General features: G+C 51.6%; 1 protein-coding gene across 6 annotated transcripts in view; it reads right to left on the bottom strand.

Moving 5' to 3' along the window:
* Positions 1-4709, bottom strand: part of Hdac7 (histone deacetylase 7) — a 35847-nt gene extending 31138 nt beyond the window's left edge. For all 6 annotated transcript variants that reach the window (XM_041642524.1, XM_041642522.1, XM_041642521.1 and 3 more), the window contains exon 1: positions 4317-4709. In XM_041642524.1, the coding sequence (XP_041498458.1) occupies positions 4317-4335 (19 nt within the window). In that variant the 5' untranslated portion in view covers positions 4336-4709. The remainder of the gene's footprint in view (positions 1-4316) is intronic.
* Between the last annotated feature and the right edge of the window lie 12270 nt (positions 4710-16979).

Genomic DNA, 16979 nt, shown 5'->3' on the forward strand with positions numbered 1-16979 from the left:
CTCACTTCTAGTCTGGAAAAAAAGGTGTCAATGTCCGCTCAGGGCTCCCAAGGCCACCTTGTCTGAGGAAGTCCCACCTTGTTTGTTATCACTTCACCCAGTTAATTTCCTTCACAGGACTTATCGGCCCAAGCTTTTTAGCTCTCCAGTGGAGTGGTGGTGCCCTGAGGTCAGACGTGCTCACCTTTGTGCACACTCACTGCACATCTGTGTCCAGTGCATGGCCCAGAGCTCCGCTAGTCTGTGACAAATGGATGCACTGTTGAGTGACCGGCTTGGCAAATGAGCGTCCCTGGCTGTCAGTGTGATTCTTGAGGGTTTCAAGGTAACAAGAACAAGGCCAGAAAGGCTGGAACCCCAAAAGAAAAGTCAGTGCCCCTCTGAGGCAGCATCGACACCAGACGGCACTACCTGGTTCCCTTCACCATGCCAGGCATGAGTGTACACTCAGGTACCCACATTAAACCATGGACCAGTCTTAGGAGGCTTGCACTGTGTCCGAGTTCTTCCTCTAAATATCCCCGTGACCTCAGACATGCCACACACCTGCACGTCTGTCTCCTCCACAGAAATAAATGAAGAGAGCACAGCTTGGCACCTGAATCACCCAGCACATAAACAGAAATGCAGGTTCCTCACCCCACTCCTGCAGACTCTGACAGATGGTGGGAATGGGCCAGAGGATGTTCCTAACATATTCATCATATGATCCCGACGCACCTGGTCCAGTAACCAGCATGTAATGACTGACCATGGATGGACGGGAGACCAGACATGGTGGCACATGCCTTTAATCCCAGCACTCAGGAAGCAGAGGCAGGCAGATCTCTGTGAGTTCGAGGCGAGCCTGGTTTACAGATCTAGTTCCTCCAGGAATGCCAGGGTTACAGAGAACAACCCTGACTGGAAGGAAGGAAGGAAGGAAGGAAGGAAGGAAGGAAGGAAAGGAGGGAGGGAGGGAAGGAGGAAGGAAGGAAAGAAGGGAAGAAAGAAGGAAGGAAAAGACACAGAGAGAAAAGAGAAAAACCATGGACAGTGCTTTATAGGCTAACATCTGGACACCTGTGGAAAAGCAGCTCCTACATAGGTCTGCATCCCCTAAAACCTGCCCATATGCTCCATATACCCCACACAGTGCCATAACTCACAAAGGTGCACAAGACACAGAAGACACACATCTGTGCCACATGTGTGCATACCCCCAAACAGCCAGCGGAGCCAGAACATGGATCACAGATTGCTACAGAACCACCACATCGACATCCACAGCCCTTGGGCAAACACAGACACCCACCACACACCCAGTGCATACACACATATCACATGGAGACTCACACTAAACAGATGCTATCCTGAATTTATTTTGCCTCTGGGAACAAGTCCAGAACCAAAGGAGCTATGCTCTGCTGATGAAAACATCCCCCCTGCCTCTGCCACCCCCACCCCTTGCCCCAGGCAGCTTGCTGTCCACCACCCCTTGAATGACTGGACATGAGCATGGAGAGAAAGAGCCCCATGAGAGGAGGCAGCTGCTGAAGTCAGTGTTTTCAAACCGCTTGGAGCCCTCCCCAAGTCCACCCTACTTCTCTTTCCTTGCCTGCCGAGAGATACTGTGGGACCTCTACTCAGCCCCTCAGTCAGTGCTTGGTCAGGCCCCTTGTCTGGATTCCCAGGCTCTGGTCCTACAAAGCCAAAAGGATTAGGGAGTAGCTAGACCAGGGGACTCCCAGTACGTGGGCCACTAAGGAAAAGGGCTGTCTGGAGCGCCTTCCTGAAGCCCTAAGGCCCAAGGCCCTCATGGAATGTTACCACAGAAACAGGGAAAATATTATAAGGAACACAATACCCGGCAGGGTCACCTGCTGACCATGCTTCCTGCTGGGCTGCCCACCCCCATCTCATGGCACTCAGAGCCTTCTCCAGCCTCAGTCTGGGCCTCCTAGCCAGACCTTTCCTTCCTGCTGCCCCTGGATGAGGGAAACAGCCTCAAGCAAAAACTCTGCCGTCCTGTGCTTCCAAACAACATCAGGGATGGCTCAGTGGGCCCCCTACTCCTAGTCCCTACTCCCCCAACACAGGAAATCAAGGCTTCCTGCCCCAGAGGAAGTGCCCCATCTAGTGAACAAATCCAACATATACAAATTTGCAGTCCTGGAGCTGGTGCCTCCAGGGGACATGCCCTGGAGGCTTGCAATACCCCATACTCCTCTGGAGGCTCCAGACCTCATCTGACTAAGGAAGAGCTTGGGCAAGAATAGTCACTGGCAGGGGCAGAAGGTCTGGTTTGTGCCATTCCTTGGCTGGGTGACCCTGGGTCTTGCTCATCTTTCTCTCAGACCTCTGCCAGCTTCAAACTACTGGTTCTCAAAGAAAGGCCACAGGGAAGGAGGCAGAAGGGATGATGGGTTTCAAAGGGTTCGTCTCCCCAGTCCTGGGATGTATGCCTATAAAAGGTTCCTCATTCTCAGTCCCATTGGAACCAAGCCACCAGTCACTATAGGTGACAACCATTATTCCTGAGGCAAGGACATAATACTCCCCACCTGTCCCCCTATTCCCTAAAGGACACTGGTCATTTGGGGTTTGTCCCTCTGGTTCTGAGCTCTGGAAAGGGGACTCAGGATTCTTTCCACCCCCATGATGTGAGTTGTGGGGGACAGTGAGCTTAAGTGGGGTGACCAGCTTAGGTGCAAAACCTTCTTCAGCTCAAAACCTCAGTTTATCCTGATATGTAGACAGTGCCCATCCAAGCCTGAATGAGCGACAGAGGATGCAGGTACACAGTTCCCAACCTTTCCAAAGCACAGCTCTGAGCTCCTAGCTTGGGAGGGACATCAGAGAACTAAAGGCAGGGAGACAAGCCCCAGTGGGTCCAAGACTTGGCCCAATCTCACTTATCTGGATACCACACAGTGGAAGAGCTCTGAGCCTCAGTTTCCCTCAGAAGTGAGCATAAAGAAAATGAGTTACAGAGGGGAGCGGGCAGGGGGACGAGAGAGCAAGGGGTATGAGTGAAGGCATGATTTGCAGCAGTTGAAGAAGCTGGGAAGGTGTGAGAGGGTTGCCATAGACGGGGGCATGGATGGCATCCTACTGGGGTCCTCTTGGGAAGAAATGGGTCACTTAAATACAAGTTAGAGGGTAGGAGCCAACCAGAGTTATAGTCTCCGATGGTTGGGCAAGGAATTTGAGCAAAGTCCCATAAGTCTACGTAAAAGTCTGGGGGACTAGCTCCTGATTCCAGATGTTGAGCTCCCATCAGGGCCACGGAGGGCCAATGTCCTATTATCACCCTAAAAATTGGCAGGCAGAGCTGGGCCTCAAGCAGATGCTGAGCTGGGATGTGGGAAGGGATAGTTAGCAGCAAGCCAGCCAATTCCAGATGCAGGAGGCTTTTGGGAATGTTGGACAGCCAGCAAGAACAGTTAAGGGCCACAGTGGCCAGCCCCGGGTCGATCCTAAACTGGCAGCCATTGGGAAGGAAGTGGGACACAGTAGGTGACCTGCAGGACCCAGGTTTTCTTCCAACTTACTGGCTGAGAAATTGTGGCAGTGGAAAGACAGCTCAATTTGCCCAAGTTCTCATACTTCTGGGCACTAACAGACCTGGGGGGGGGGACACACATTCAACTTCCCACCTCCCTACGGCTCAGTACACAGCCTGTAGCCCCCACTTTCCCACACCTTAAGGGCACTGTCCTCACAGCTCAGTTGGGCACAGGTGTCTCTTCACTCCAATGGGTGATCAAGGATAAGGGTTGATGCTCAGAGAAATCTCCCAGCCCAATACCCCTTCGGGGGTCATTTTCTCTGGTCACTGGATCTGAGGAGAGCCCTGACCGGCTATGCGAGATGGGAGCGATGATGTCCAGCCTCACAAACACGGCCCAAGTTCAGTGGGTCCTACCATTTGCCCTCCCTCTTCCAAACCTTCCGCCACGGAGCACCGCCTCCTGTCCGGGCCTCGGCGGCCGTCAGTGCCTCCCGGATCCCCGGGAGGAGGGTGACGGGACGCCCGGCCCATGCACAGGCGGCCCCAGGCCTCCCACTGCCTCCCTAAGGCCTGTCGCTGCCCCGAAGCAGGCGGATGTGGGCACCCCGCAGGAGGCCGGAGTTCTGTGGCCCCGGAACCAGCTCGGGGCTCCCGAGCGGGCCAGAGCCCCACCGAGCGGACGCGGTGGAGCGCGCACGGAGGACCCGGGCAACCGGACCAGCCGGAGACCCAGCGGCAGCCGCTGCCGGAGCTAGAGCGGGCGGTGCAGGGTGCCGCGCGCAGGGCGGGGCGGGCGGGGCGGGGGCGGCCGCCCGGTACTCACCCGCGCCGGGGCTGTGCATCCAGGGGCCGGGGCCCTCAGAGCCGGGGGCTCATGGCGGGCGGGGGGCCGGGGCGCCGGCCTCACATCCCCCCGGTCGCCGGAGGCTGCAGAGCGACTGTGAGACGGCGAGAGGAAGGGAGGGGGCCGGGAGGGGGAGGGCCCTGGCAGCCAGGCCGGCCGGGTAGGATGACAATGGAAGGAAATGCTTTATCTGAGTCTGAGAGCGGGCCAAGGGGGAGGGGAGGGAGGGGGCCGGCGCTCGCGGCCCTGGGACACACCACCCCGGCAGGCTTTGCTCAGCGGCACACAGGCTGGCTGCAGACACCGATCGCGGCGGGGCGCGGCACACCGCCCCGGGAGGCAGCGCCGAACCCGGAACGCGGGACGCTGCCGGACCCGCGCGCGGCCGCCGAGCCTCAGCCACCGCGCGGCGCTGCGCCCAGCGCACAATTCCCGGAAACCCAGATACCTGAGTGCACGCACCCGTGCATACACAGCGTACACGAGCGTGCATCCATGTTTACACAGGCCAGGGTGATTTACACTTCGGGGAAGGACTCCTGTGCACACATCTACACAATAAGAAGTCCTCGAGAAGAGAGCTACACATAGAAGAACAGGACACGCTTAGAGTCCCAAGCAAGGAATCCCAGACGACCCCCCCCCCCCCCCGCCGCCCCGCACCGCCTCATTCCACCCCCTCACACACAAGCAGGACTCGCCTCAGGAAAGCTTCAGGATCTGATTTGAATCATTGCCCAGTCCAACCCCAGTGGCACCCCCCCCCCATGCCTGCTGAGGGGAGCAAAAGGGTCCAGCCTGTTCCTATTAAAAGAAAAAAAGGGGGTGGGTGGTGCAGTTTTTGAAAGTTTTCTTTTTTCGAAGACATTTCTCAAGGGATTTCCTTCCATCCACTCCTCTTCCTCTCTTCCATTCCTCTTCCTCCACAATAACCTCCCTTGCTCCCCCCCCCCCCAGTCCCTATGAGTCAAACTTCAGCAATGTGCCCAGTGTCCCCCAGCGCATTACAGTGGATCACAGAAATGTTCCAGTCTGTGAGTCGGAATGCAGACGCCTCCAGCCCTCCCTCAGCTAATAAACTCGGCTGAGGACTGACTTTGCAGCCCTCCCTGCATCTCCCCCAATCTCTTAGACGAAGACAATGATGGAGGTCAGATTCAAGGGTCAGGGGCTGAGGACCTTCCCCCTGGGTTGCCTGCCTTGACCTATCAGTTCATTGCCTCCAGCAATCTGTTGGGTCAGAACACTGGGGCGGTAGAGGTCATCCACCAGGAACACTGGGCTCCTCTTCCTCTGAGGTACCCAGCCTTTGACAAGCAGCTTCCTTCTGATCACATCCTACTCACCGAGTCCTAGGAACTTGCAGAATCTTTAGAAACAGAGACAGCGCTAGAGCTGTTTTGTCATGGAAGACAGAATCATGAGTGGTCTAGAGGGTCTTCTTTCACCACGCTGCTGCTAAACACCCTCAGTGACAGGTCAGGTCTCACTACCTGTCGCTCCCTTGATTTCAGCCACTGACTTTAGCCGCTCTGTACCTGTTAATGTGTATCACAAATGCTTTCTCTAGCATTGATGGCCTCTTGCGTGGTACCACATGCATCCCTGCCTGGTGCTTCCCACTATTTTCCTCCCCAGCAGTTACTATTAGTACTGCTTCAGCCAGTCCTGGTTGCTGGCTGTTCCCCATCATGTCCTCCGACTTACCCACTTCCTAGCCTTGGCCTAAGACGCTCTCTACAGAGCAAATGCCCTCAGCACCCTTTCTCCTGTGCTGAGAATCCCGACGAGAAACGTTTCGTGGTTCCCATAGCCAGAAAGATTTTGCTATTCCTTGAAGGACCCCAACACTGTAGGTTTTTCTCTACACACTGACCTTCATCCATCTAGTCTGCTAGTCGTGACCTCATCTTCCTTACAAGCACTCAGGCTTGAAAGCACTACCTGGGCCATGGGTGCATTTCTCATAGCGCTTTGCACAGAATTCAAACTCAGTATGTGCTTTGTTGAATTATGACAGATATTCACGGACTTCAAGGATCCTTCTCCCGCTGGACCTCTCGAATACACCCTTCAGTTCATTACCCATATGGGCTCTGAAAGACATTCTTGCCCTTCTATGGAGCCCTCTTTCCAAAGCAGATCTCCCTCCTTCCAAATCCTGCCTTGAGGCCTGTGGCCCTTCAGAAAAGCCACGGGTGGTCACAGCAGACCACCAGTCTCTTTGTTGTACCCGTACATTACCCCATGTGCCTGTCTTCCTTTCCTGTAGCTGTGGCAACGCTGAATTTGAGCTCTAGTTTGATGATTTCTACAGATGCAGCATTCGTGTATTTGTTTGTGAATCTGCCTTTTCTTTTTTTAAAATATTTATTTATTATGTATACAATATTTAATCTGTGTGTGTTTGCAGACCAGAAGAGGACAGCAGACCTCGTTACAGATGGTTGTGAGCCACCATGTGGTTGCCGGGAATTGAACTCATGACCTTTGGAAGAGCAGGCAATGCTCTTAACCACTGAGCCATCTCTCCAGCCCCTGCCTTTTCTTTTTAATCTAACCACCACTCATTTCTGGGTGATTGGAATAAAGATGTGTGGCTGCCTGGCAATGCACACACCAGGACTCGCTGCCTTCTTCCTGTAGGCAAAGAAGAAAACAACGTGTACAGCATGTGTCTGGGATGCTGAACTGAGCCCCTCCCTCTGCTGCCAGATTTGCCTGCGGCGCCAACAGCCCCTGCCCCACATGGATTCCCAAGCCAGTTTCTAAGTTCCAGGTTCCCTACTGGCGTTTGTTAGCCTCCAGGATCCCTAGAAATATAAGGCAGAAGAATGCAGGCTACCTCCTTCTTGCTGTGCTGGGTGGTTCCCATGGGAGGTTTCTAAAGAACTTGAGTCTAGACTTCTCACAACCTGCTCAGTTGGACACCTGGTATAAGAGACTGGCCCCATAGGATCTGCCCTGGGTTCTCCCAAGCTCCCCTAGGTCTCTGGACAGCATAAAGCCTGCAGGTGCCCATTTCTGCTTTCCCGTGATTTAGGGCCTACACGTCCTCTTCTTTATCCCTTCCTTTTCTTCTAGCCTTGGTGAACTATCTTTTACCAAGTGTTTACCAAATATCAGCCCTATTCTAGCCTTTGGACAAATATCAGATCCCTGATTTTTTTAAGGTTTATTTTATCTTGCCGGGCGGTGGTGGCGCACGCCTTTAATCCCAGCACTCGGGAGGCAGAGGCAGGCGGATCTCTGTGAGTTCGAGACCAGCCTGGTCTACAAGAGCTAGTTCCAAGACAGGCTCCAAAACCACAGAGAAACCCTGTCTCGAAAAACCAAAAAGAAAAAAAAAAAGGTTTATTTTATCTTATGTGTATGAGTATTTTGGTGTCCACAGAGGCCAGTAGAGGTTGTCACCTCTCCTGGAGCCATGTGACTTTTCCAGATAACTGGAGTTAACCTACCAATGGTTGTAAACTGCCACGTGGGTACTGGGAACTGAACCAAGGTCCTCTGCAAGAACAGCAAGTGCTCTTAACTACTAAGCCATCTCTCTAGCCTCTAGATCTCTGATTCTTAATAATCTTTGTTATACTCATGAAGGGAGTATGGGCCATAAACCTCAAGAAACCTGACTGAATTTTCTCAACAAGTTCCGGGCCATTTGCCCTTTTAACAAATGCTGCTGGGAGCTTGCTTAAGACAAGGGTTCAAATATGCAGAAAGGCTACGAGTCTAAGTGTCAGGGCCCACACTATGGACCACACTGGTCCCAGCCGTCTACACGTGCTGACTGCAGCTGCGTGTCTTCCCCCAGACTGCACTGACTTTCACATGTCTCATAAAGTCAACCAGAGCATGCTCTTTCCCCCAAACTCCCATGAGATCTCAGGGGACAGCACTGTGTGGAATTGGGATTGAGCCTAGGATCAAATGCCAACTATTTTTGGGCTTTCAGATTAGCAGAGGAGGTTAAGCCCTCAACTCCAAATAAAGGGTTTCCTGAAACTAAAAATAAGAAACAGAAAGAACAGGAAGAGCAATTAAGAAAGACATTTGTGCCAACCTCAGGCCTCCACACGCACCTGCACATGTGTATACCGGCACCTGCATACATATGCACCCGAACACCAAGCACACGTACACACACGTGCCCAAAACAAAATACAAAGAATTAGGGGCCGGCTCACAGCTACCAGGCCCAGGGGCTCAGACGCCTTCCTTTGGCCTCTGAGGGTACTCTACACTTACATACACAGAAATAAAAATAAATCTCAAAGGGAAGGAGCAAAGGAGAGGGAAGGAAAGTGATTTAGGCTTTGTGGAGAACCTTCTGTGTTTCCTGTACTCTTCAGGACCATTTCTCTTGCATCTCATTATCACACCATTGTTTAGCGAGCAAACTGAGTTCAGAGAAAGGAAACGATTTTCCTAAATCTATAGAACCAACAAGTGGCTTATCCTAGTGTACCCAATTTGGAGCTGATGTAGTTTCTCCAGCAGAGGAGCTATGCCAGGGTCTTATACTCTGGTCTAGGTTTCTGCTGATCTCTGTATACCGCTCCAGATGATCAGTTCCCGGCCTCACCGGACTCAGCCACAGGGACTCATCTCTGACCTCCTTCTTTCACTGTCACATTGCACAGGCAGGATCAGCAGGTGTCTGAGTGTTCTGGGTAAAATTGGGAGGTGTGGCTTTGGGGTGCAAGCACACAGGCAGATCCCACTCTAGGAGTTCAAGAAGTCTAAAACAAGAAATGTTACGTGTTTCTAGACTGGAGTTGAGTGGATGAATTAGGAAGACATGACAGTCATGGCTACCAGTCCAGATAGCCCAGGCTGGGAGAGCTGATGGTGGTGGGGAACAGGCAGGTTGAGAACTACCCAAGTCTCTTCCCTCATCCCCTTCACCTCCCTCCAGAGTCAACAAAGGTGATGTGGTTTCTCTTGTGGTCTGTTGCCCTAGACACCTGCAGTTCTGACTATACATGTGTGTCTGTGTGCCAGCAGTGTGGTGGGGAGACACAGGGAGAAAGTACTGGGACAGGATGGGGAGGGGCAGGAAGCCAGGGACAGAGTCTCTTCAACCCAAGATGAAGGTGAAATGAATACAAATGTTGGCAGAGGTCACCCCTTTGATTACCCCAACAAAGAGCATAAGGAAACTTTATTCCCAGCATCCGGGAGAGAGAGGCAGGTGGACCTCTGTGAGTTCAAGGCCAGTCTGGTCTAAAAATCGAGTTCCAGGACAGACAGGGCTATACAAAGAAATCATGTCTCAAAAAACCAAATAAAGAAATAAAATTAAAAACAGAAAGAGCCCTGGAAGAGAAGCATTGTAGATATTAGGACCATCGGCTGAGAGCAGGGAAACAAATTTTAGGTGAGTTCAGTCATGAAATTCTTAGATGCTGCCTAGGTCTCAGTTTTCTGCTCTGTAAAACAGAAAAATCTTGGCTACCTACTTCATACAGATTGTCGGAAATCACATGAATAAAAGGTTCACACCACCATCTTGCAATTTTTGTCTTGGGTGGCTTGAACAGTACCACCGTAAGATTTAGAGTCTTTGTCACCGTAGACACCATAGTGTATGAGCGACTATAATTGTTTACTGTAGTTCCTGGATAAATCACACACACACACACACACACACACACACACACACACACACTGGAATGTAGAGATAACATTAAAAATAAAAATAAACCATTCCATTATATTGATTACAACATGTTGCGGAAACCAAACGAACCCAGCGTACTTGAAAGCCTCTTACTTTCAACTATTTGAAATATCTCTTGGTCTGCATGATCTTGGGTCAATCATGGCCTCTTTGGCCTCAGTTTCCTCCTGTACCACACGAATGGGTTGCTTCGGATCATCGCTCCTTTTCTCTGAGTCTAAGGTTCTTTTCCAATTCTGTTCTTCCAAGTGTAAATGAGTACGTGGCAGAGAGGAAAGGCTTGGGGAGATCAGAGTTAAAAGCAGCCTGGAAAAAAAGAAACCAGTCCCGAGCTGAGTTGGGTTATGATGGAGGCCAGAAGTGTGAATCAGTGCAGGAGAGCGGGCGGGGTGGAGGGTGGGAGATGTTAGGGGGGTGACATTCCAGGTAGGAAGAATGGCATGTGCAAGGGCGAGGCTAGGAGGCTGAGGGGTGGCAAACAGATTAGTAAGGCTCAAGAATGAGGTTGGCAAGAGCAGGAGGGAGCCTGGGGAGGAAGTCGGGAAGGGGCAGTCCCCAAGTTGAACAGCTAAGCTGGGAAAGTGGAGGAGGAAGGTGGGTGGGGGAAGAGGCTCTCTCAGCCCAGAAATTGGTGCCAAAGCTCATCTAGCCAAACTCCAGTCACCCCTGCCAAGAGGACCCACCCACCAGGGAAGGCCCTTCCCACCCCTCCCTTCTCTGCTCTTGCAGCCCCACCTCCAACCCTGAGGTGAGCCAGGACCCCTGAGGCCAGGGCCGCCTTCACCAAGAAGCAGATGGGGCACCACCCCATCCTCAAGGCAATAATGCAGCAATAAAATACTAATCGTGTGTAAGAATAATGACAGAATAAATTATCTCCTACCCACCCTCTGATAAAGTCGGTCCCAGAGCAGCAAAACCTCATAGTGTGACTCTTGTGTTTATTAGGATCTGCTTCTCTGAGTTACAGGAGATTTATAAGGTCATCTAACCTACAAAGTCCCCTGATTGGACAGGACCTTAAAGCTGTGAAATACTCCTAGGCCTCCCTGTATGATCTGAAACTTTCAGGTCACTGTAAGTATGGCTCAGTTTGGGGCTCCCTGAACTAATCCATGACACTTCGTGCAGATGAAGAAACTGAGGTTCAGGGGAAGAGAGCTTGCCAGTAGTGACCTGCATGCGCGGTCAACTAGTGATGGGGCAGGCCGAGGAATCCTGCTTCTGTCTTCTAGGTCAGTACTCCTTCTGCCGGCCAGCGGCCCAACCCCAGCGCCGGTGCCAGCAGCGATTACGGTCAGAGAGGCAGTCACTGGACCATACTCTAATCATGAGAAGAAATTTATCTGAGTTGCAAAATGCCTTTCTGCGTCCAGTTTGCAATTACTCGCTCCAGTGGCCCCTACAGGGACACTGTGGTCCACCCACTGGCCTGCTTGACATTGGCCTTGTCATATCTCCCAGCGTGACCCCCTGTTGCTAGTGGATGCGTTGGCTGGAGAAGGGGCCCATCCTCTACAGATCTCTTCTTTGGGGGCCATGGATTTCAAGGCTCAGAAAGTTAGCAGAGAGGAAAGAAAATCCTGGCCCAGGCTCCATATTCTTTCCCCCCCTAGGAGTGTCTTCTAAAATGAATTTGAGTTGTGTTCGTGTACGTCAGGGGAGTGAAGACAGCAAAGAGAGCATGAAGTTAAAGTCATGGGTAAGTGGGTTGATGATGACCAAGCTAGGATGGAAATAAGGGTGTCTGTGCGAAGTTCTTATGATACCTCACCCAAGTAGACACCTCCTGTCTCTCCTCTCACAGTAGCACCCAGTGTGGCACACCCCTCCAGGCTCTTCCACGCAGAGGCAGGATGACTGCCATCCACCATGGAGGAAGCCATCCTCACCAGAGGAGAGTGCAGTACTGACTAGGAAGAATGCCCAACAAGGGACACCAACAACATGGGCGACTTATAGAGACCCCAGAGTTCCCTGTTGGAAAGGGCTCTACCAGGTTATTATGCCATTATGGGCTGGATCAGGGAGGGGTTTCTGTTTCCACCAAGCCCCTGGGCCTGGTTATTGGAGGGAGGCTTTAATAACTAAGCTAGCAGTCGCTGCCCTGCTAAATCTTTCTCTCCTGCTGGGCCTAGGGGGTCAGGGTAAGAGGGCTGGGAAGGCTGGGTATAGACAACACCTCTTCCCTTCAGGGGCCTGTAGTCAGGACTCTAGAGTCACCCCCCAACCCGAGTGTTTGAAGACATAGAGGGCTAGAAAGACCTGGAGGTGTTGCCCTGTGGCTAAGAGTAAAAGATCTGGAGTCCTGGGCTAGAGCTGATCTCTTCCCTAGTATGTAAGGCATATTGTTTAACTGGAGGAGGCTTAGCTCCCTCTCTGCAGTCCAGGGCCAGTGGTGCTGCCATATTAGGGCTGCTGGGAGGCTGCGAGATCAGGACATGCAGTGCTCACTCAGCACAGTGCCTGACGCAGGCCCTGCTCTGCTAGGGCTGGAGCATGGAACAGAAGAGAGCCTCTTGTCCCCTCATCTCCCTCAGCTGTGTTTCCCTGCAGACCCAGTCTCCAACGGGTACTGACCTAAGTTTTGCAAGTGAATCCAGTTGGGTATGTAGGGTCTGCTCCCCACACCCTCCTGGGGGACACAAGGTAGCCCAGCAAGGCTAGGGGAATAGAAAAAAAATGGTACAGCACTTTTCACCTCCCTGAGATACACAGGGCTTTTCTTGGCCTTGGGGGGAGCCTGGTCCAGACTCAGGGGACACCGCATGAACTACAGAAGGGGCCTGGCCTTTTCTCCAAAATGTGGCACTGCACATCTGCAGTGATCTTCCCATCTGGCTGCATCCCTGGGGCGAAGGCCACAGCTGCTGACATTTGAGGGAGGAGAGGGCCAGTTCCTCAGTGGGGCCTGGGGGGGGGGCTATAAATAACCAGCTAAGAGGGCCAAGGGAACCAGGTTGACCTTTGGGGGGCAGGACCTACAGGCCATGTCCCCCTCCCCCTTGGGTCCAGAGCCAGAGTTTTAGCAAAACAGGAAGAGGCAGTGGCAGTTGCTGGGAAAGTAGGAGTGGCTCCCCTTCCCCCCACTTGCCTGGAGCCTTAGGATCCCAGCCAGGACCTGAGAAAGGTGGAGTCAGCTAGGCTGGAGGGAGGGAGGGGCCTAGTCTCTGCCCTCCTGTGGCTCAGCTGGGCACAGGCAAACGGAGAGCTGCGCCTATGAACTTCCCTGCCTCCTCCTCCTCCCTTTCTATTCCTTATCAGAGGATGAGAAGGTTAGGCGTGGAGCACACAATGTGCTTAAGAAGCAAGTAGTGTTTTTGGAGGCTGAAGGTCAAGGTGAGACCACCTCCATCTCTCATCCTCAAGCAGCCTGTAGGTAGGCTGAGACTAGACAACACGAGACAGGAGGAAAGATGCCGCCTGCCTTCTGGAGAGGAGGCTAGAGGAGAGCCAGGACCTGGCCCAAGAGGAGTGGGAGAGAACTGACCTGTGAGCTGTGAGGACCTTAGAGCTGTGCACAGGACAGACTCCCGTGCCAACTCAGAAGCAAGTCAGGCTTGGAGGAATTCTCCAGCAAATACGGTGCTCTGCCTGGAGGAGGCTGGCCACGGAGCGCCTACAGACATCTATCTACAGGTGCTTCAGCCCCTAGTTCCAGGGAGCCTGATATCCATATCCACTGGGTCATCACTAGCTCCTCAGCCTACAGCCTGGGTGTTGTGGAATATTTAACCACATAAAGATGTGTTACGTTTGTTTATGTTGCAGAATGTTACTTAAACTGGGTGAAGGTGTGTTACATTTGTTTATGCGGCATGTGTTTAGTTATGAAAAGATATCTTGCTATTTCACCTTGCCTGCCTAAGGCACTTGATTGGTCTAATAAAAAGCTTAATGGCCAACAACTAGGCAGGAGAGGGATAGGCAGGGCTGTTGGGCAGAGAAAATAATAGAGAAGATGAACTAGACGAGGGAGAAAGAGAAGATGCCCAGGACCAGCTAGCTAGACAGACATGGAAGAGGAAGGAAAAAGTAGGTCATACAGAAAGAAAAGACAGATAAACAGGTTAATTTAAGTTAGAAGAGTTAACCAGAAAGAAGCCTAAGCTAGGCCGAGCATTCAAAACTAAGAAGTCTCCATGTCATGATTTGGGAGTTGGTTGGTGGCCCAAAAGAAAAAGCCTGCTATACCGTGTTTTCCTGCTGGACAGTCTAGACCAGAACTGTCCAGTAGACGCAGAGTAAGGGCAGCACTTTCAACCTTACATATTCTGGTTGCCATAACCGACAACTTCAGAAAATAGATGATTAAATAGTATATTAATATCTTGAAAATATTTCATATATAATCAAAATATAAAATTATTGTCTTTCTTTTTCATATCACTTCCTTGGAATCCAAGGTGTATGTTCCACTTACAGCATATTTCAGTTCTGCCTGGCTGCTATGGCTGGGGCTATGTCTGCTATGGCTGGGGCTCTGGTGGGGACCGCAACAGGTTTATGATTTTGATCTTAAGCCCTTTGTCTCTTCTTAGTAAGAACCCAGGAGGAAGCCAGCAAGGTCAGCGTCATGGGGTGGGTTTACTTTAGGGGAATGGCTGCTCATCTGGAGTTCAAGCATGTCTTCTCTCTAGACCTGAAATCAGTTCTAATACACATGTAAGCCAGGAAACTGAGTCAGTCAGCAGTGGGGATTCCCATTCCCTTCCTAGGCCTCTTCCTGGGCTGACGGTAGGTAGGATCTTACTTCCTCTTTAAGAACACCAGCCTGGGGTTGGAGAGAAGACTCATTGGTTAAGAACTCTTGCAGCTTTTCCAGAGGACCCTCGCTTGGCTCCCAGCACCCACAGGGCAGCTAACAAACACCTATAAAACTCCAGTTCCAGGGCATGTAACATCCTCAACACCCCCCCCCCCCCGGTTGTTTCTCAAGACAGGGATTCTGTGTAGCCCTGGCTGTCCTGGATTTCATTGTGGAGACCAGGCTGGCCTCGAACTCACAGAGATATGCCTGCTTCTGCCTCCTGAGTGCTGGGACCAAAGGCGTGTGCCTCCACTGCCCAGCCGAATGTCCTCATCATAACCTCACAGGTGCCAGGCACACATATGTTGCACTTACACAGGCAAGCTAATACAAACAAAACAAATCTTTAAAGAACAATACTATCCTCTCCTTCCTCTTTATCTTTTCCAAACAATCTAAAACCAAGGGCACTCAGGTGGAGTTAGAAACTTTGGGAATGGGGAGATACATTTGCAGAGAAATCAAGCCAGGTACAGGTACTAGGAAGACAACCAGAAGACATGGAGAGGACAGTTGTTCTGGAACTCAGAAGAGGAGGGGAGACTAAACCAACGGTCAAAGAATGGAAGCAGGAGGAGGTTGAGAGGAGTGGGCAGAAACTGAAAGAGAGCAAGTAGTACTGGGTCAGCATCTTGGGGGGGAATGCAAAGGAGAGATTCTCAGGTCAGTATCTGAGGGGGGTGTATAGGAGAGATTCGCAGGTCAGCATGGGGGGTGCACAGGAGAGATTCTCAGGTCAGCATGGGGGTGCACAGGAGAGATTCTCAGGTCAGCATGGGGGGTGCACAGGAGAGAGTCTCAGGTCAGCATGGGGGATGCACAGGAGAGATTCTCAGGTCAGCATGGGGGATGCACAGGAGAGATTCGCAGGTCAGCATGGGGGGTGCACAGGAGAGATTCACAGGTCAGCATCTGGGGGGATGCACAGGGGAGATTCGCAGGTCAACATGGGGGGGGGGTGAACAGGAGAGATTCGCAGGTCAGCATCTGGGGGTGTGTCCACAGGAGAGATCCGCAGGTCAGTATCTGAGGGGGGTGCATAGGAGAGATTTGCAGGTCAGCATCTGGGGGTGTGTGCACAGGAGAGATTCACAGGTCAGCATCGGGGGGGGGGTGCACAGGGTACATTTGCAGGTCGGTATTGGAGGGGGTGCATAGGAGAGATTCTCAGGTCAGCATGGGGGGTGCACAGGAGAGATTCTCAGGTCAGCATGGGGGGTGCACAGGAGAGATTCTCAGGTCAGCATGGGAGATGCATAGGAGAGATTTGCAGGTCAGTATCTGGGGAGGGGGGAGGATGCACAGGAGAGATCACAGCTCAGCTGACATCTCTTAAAGCCTTTCCCACAGAGAGAGCACACAAACTGACAGGCAGCCCCAAAGCATCAGTAGAGTGAAGTTCAAAGCACAGAAAAAGACTCTCCAGGGAAAGAGGAAACACAAAGTTAGGGGAATGCTCAGCCTGAAGGCTCTCTCTCACACACACAGAAAAAAAAAATGTCAATCAAACAAAGAGAAGACAGGTGCCATTTCAAACAGCAGCGAGAATGGTGACAAGTGCATGCTGCTGGTGGTGGCAGACCGCTTTTGAAGTCAGCTTGGCAGTAGAAGGTGAGAGCTATGAATGTTTTCCCCCACTGCTGTTACCCCACCCAGTGTACTCTGAAGCAAACAGCTATGGTCAGAAGTCAGGCATGGAGGTAAAATATGTGTATAATGATGTTCACCATCAAGCCACTCGTAATACGGAAAATTAGACATAATTTGAATACCTACAATTGGAAAATGATGAGGTAGAGTATGGTCTTTCCACTTAGTAGAAAACGATCAAGCAGTTAAAAAGATGTTTATGAATGCAATACAGCATCATGGGAGAAGACAGTTCGAGGCCAACCTGGTCTACAGAGCGAGTTCCAGGACAGACTCCAAAGCTACAGAGAAACCCTGTCTTAACAAAACAACAACAACAAAAAGAGGTTATGAAATCATCCATCCAGAAAGTCTATTTCTTCAGCTCAGTTCTCATGTCCTAGCATATGGATATGAGCTTCACTGTTCCTTCCTTCCTTCCTTCCTTCCTTCCTTCCTTCCTTCTTTCTTTCATTTTTTGTTTGTTTATTGAGACAGGGTTTCCCTGTGTATAACTCTG

The sequence above is a fragment of the Microtus oregoni genome, unplaced genomic scaffold, assembly GCF_018167655.1.
Source record: "Microtus oregoni isolate MIOR12 unplaced genomic scaffold, Mior012 000077F_ref0000221, whole genome shotgun sequence".
Taxonomy (NCBI): Eukaryota; Metazoa; Chordata; class Mammalia; order Rodentia; family Cricetidae; genus Microtus; species Microtus oregoni.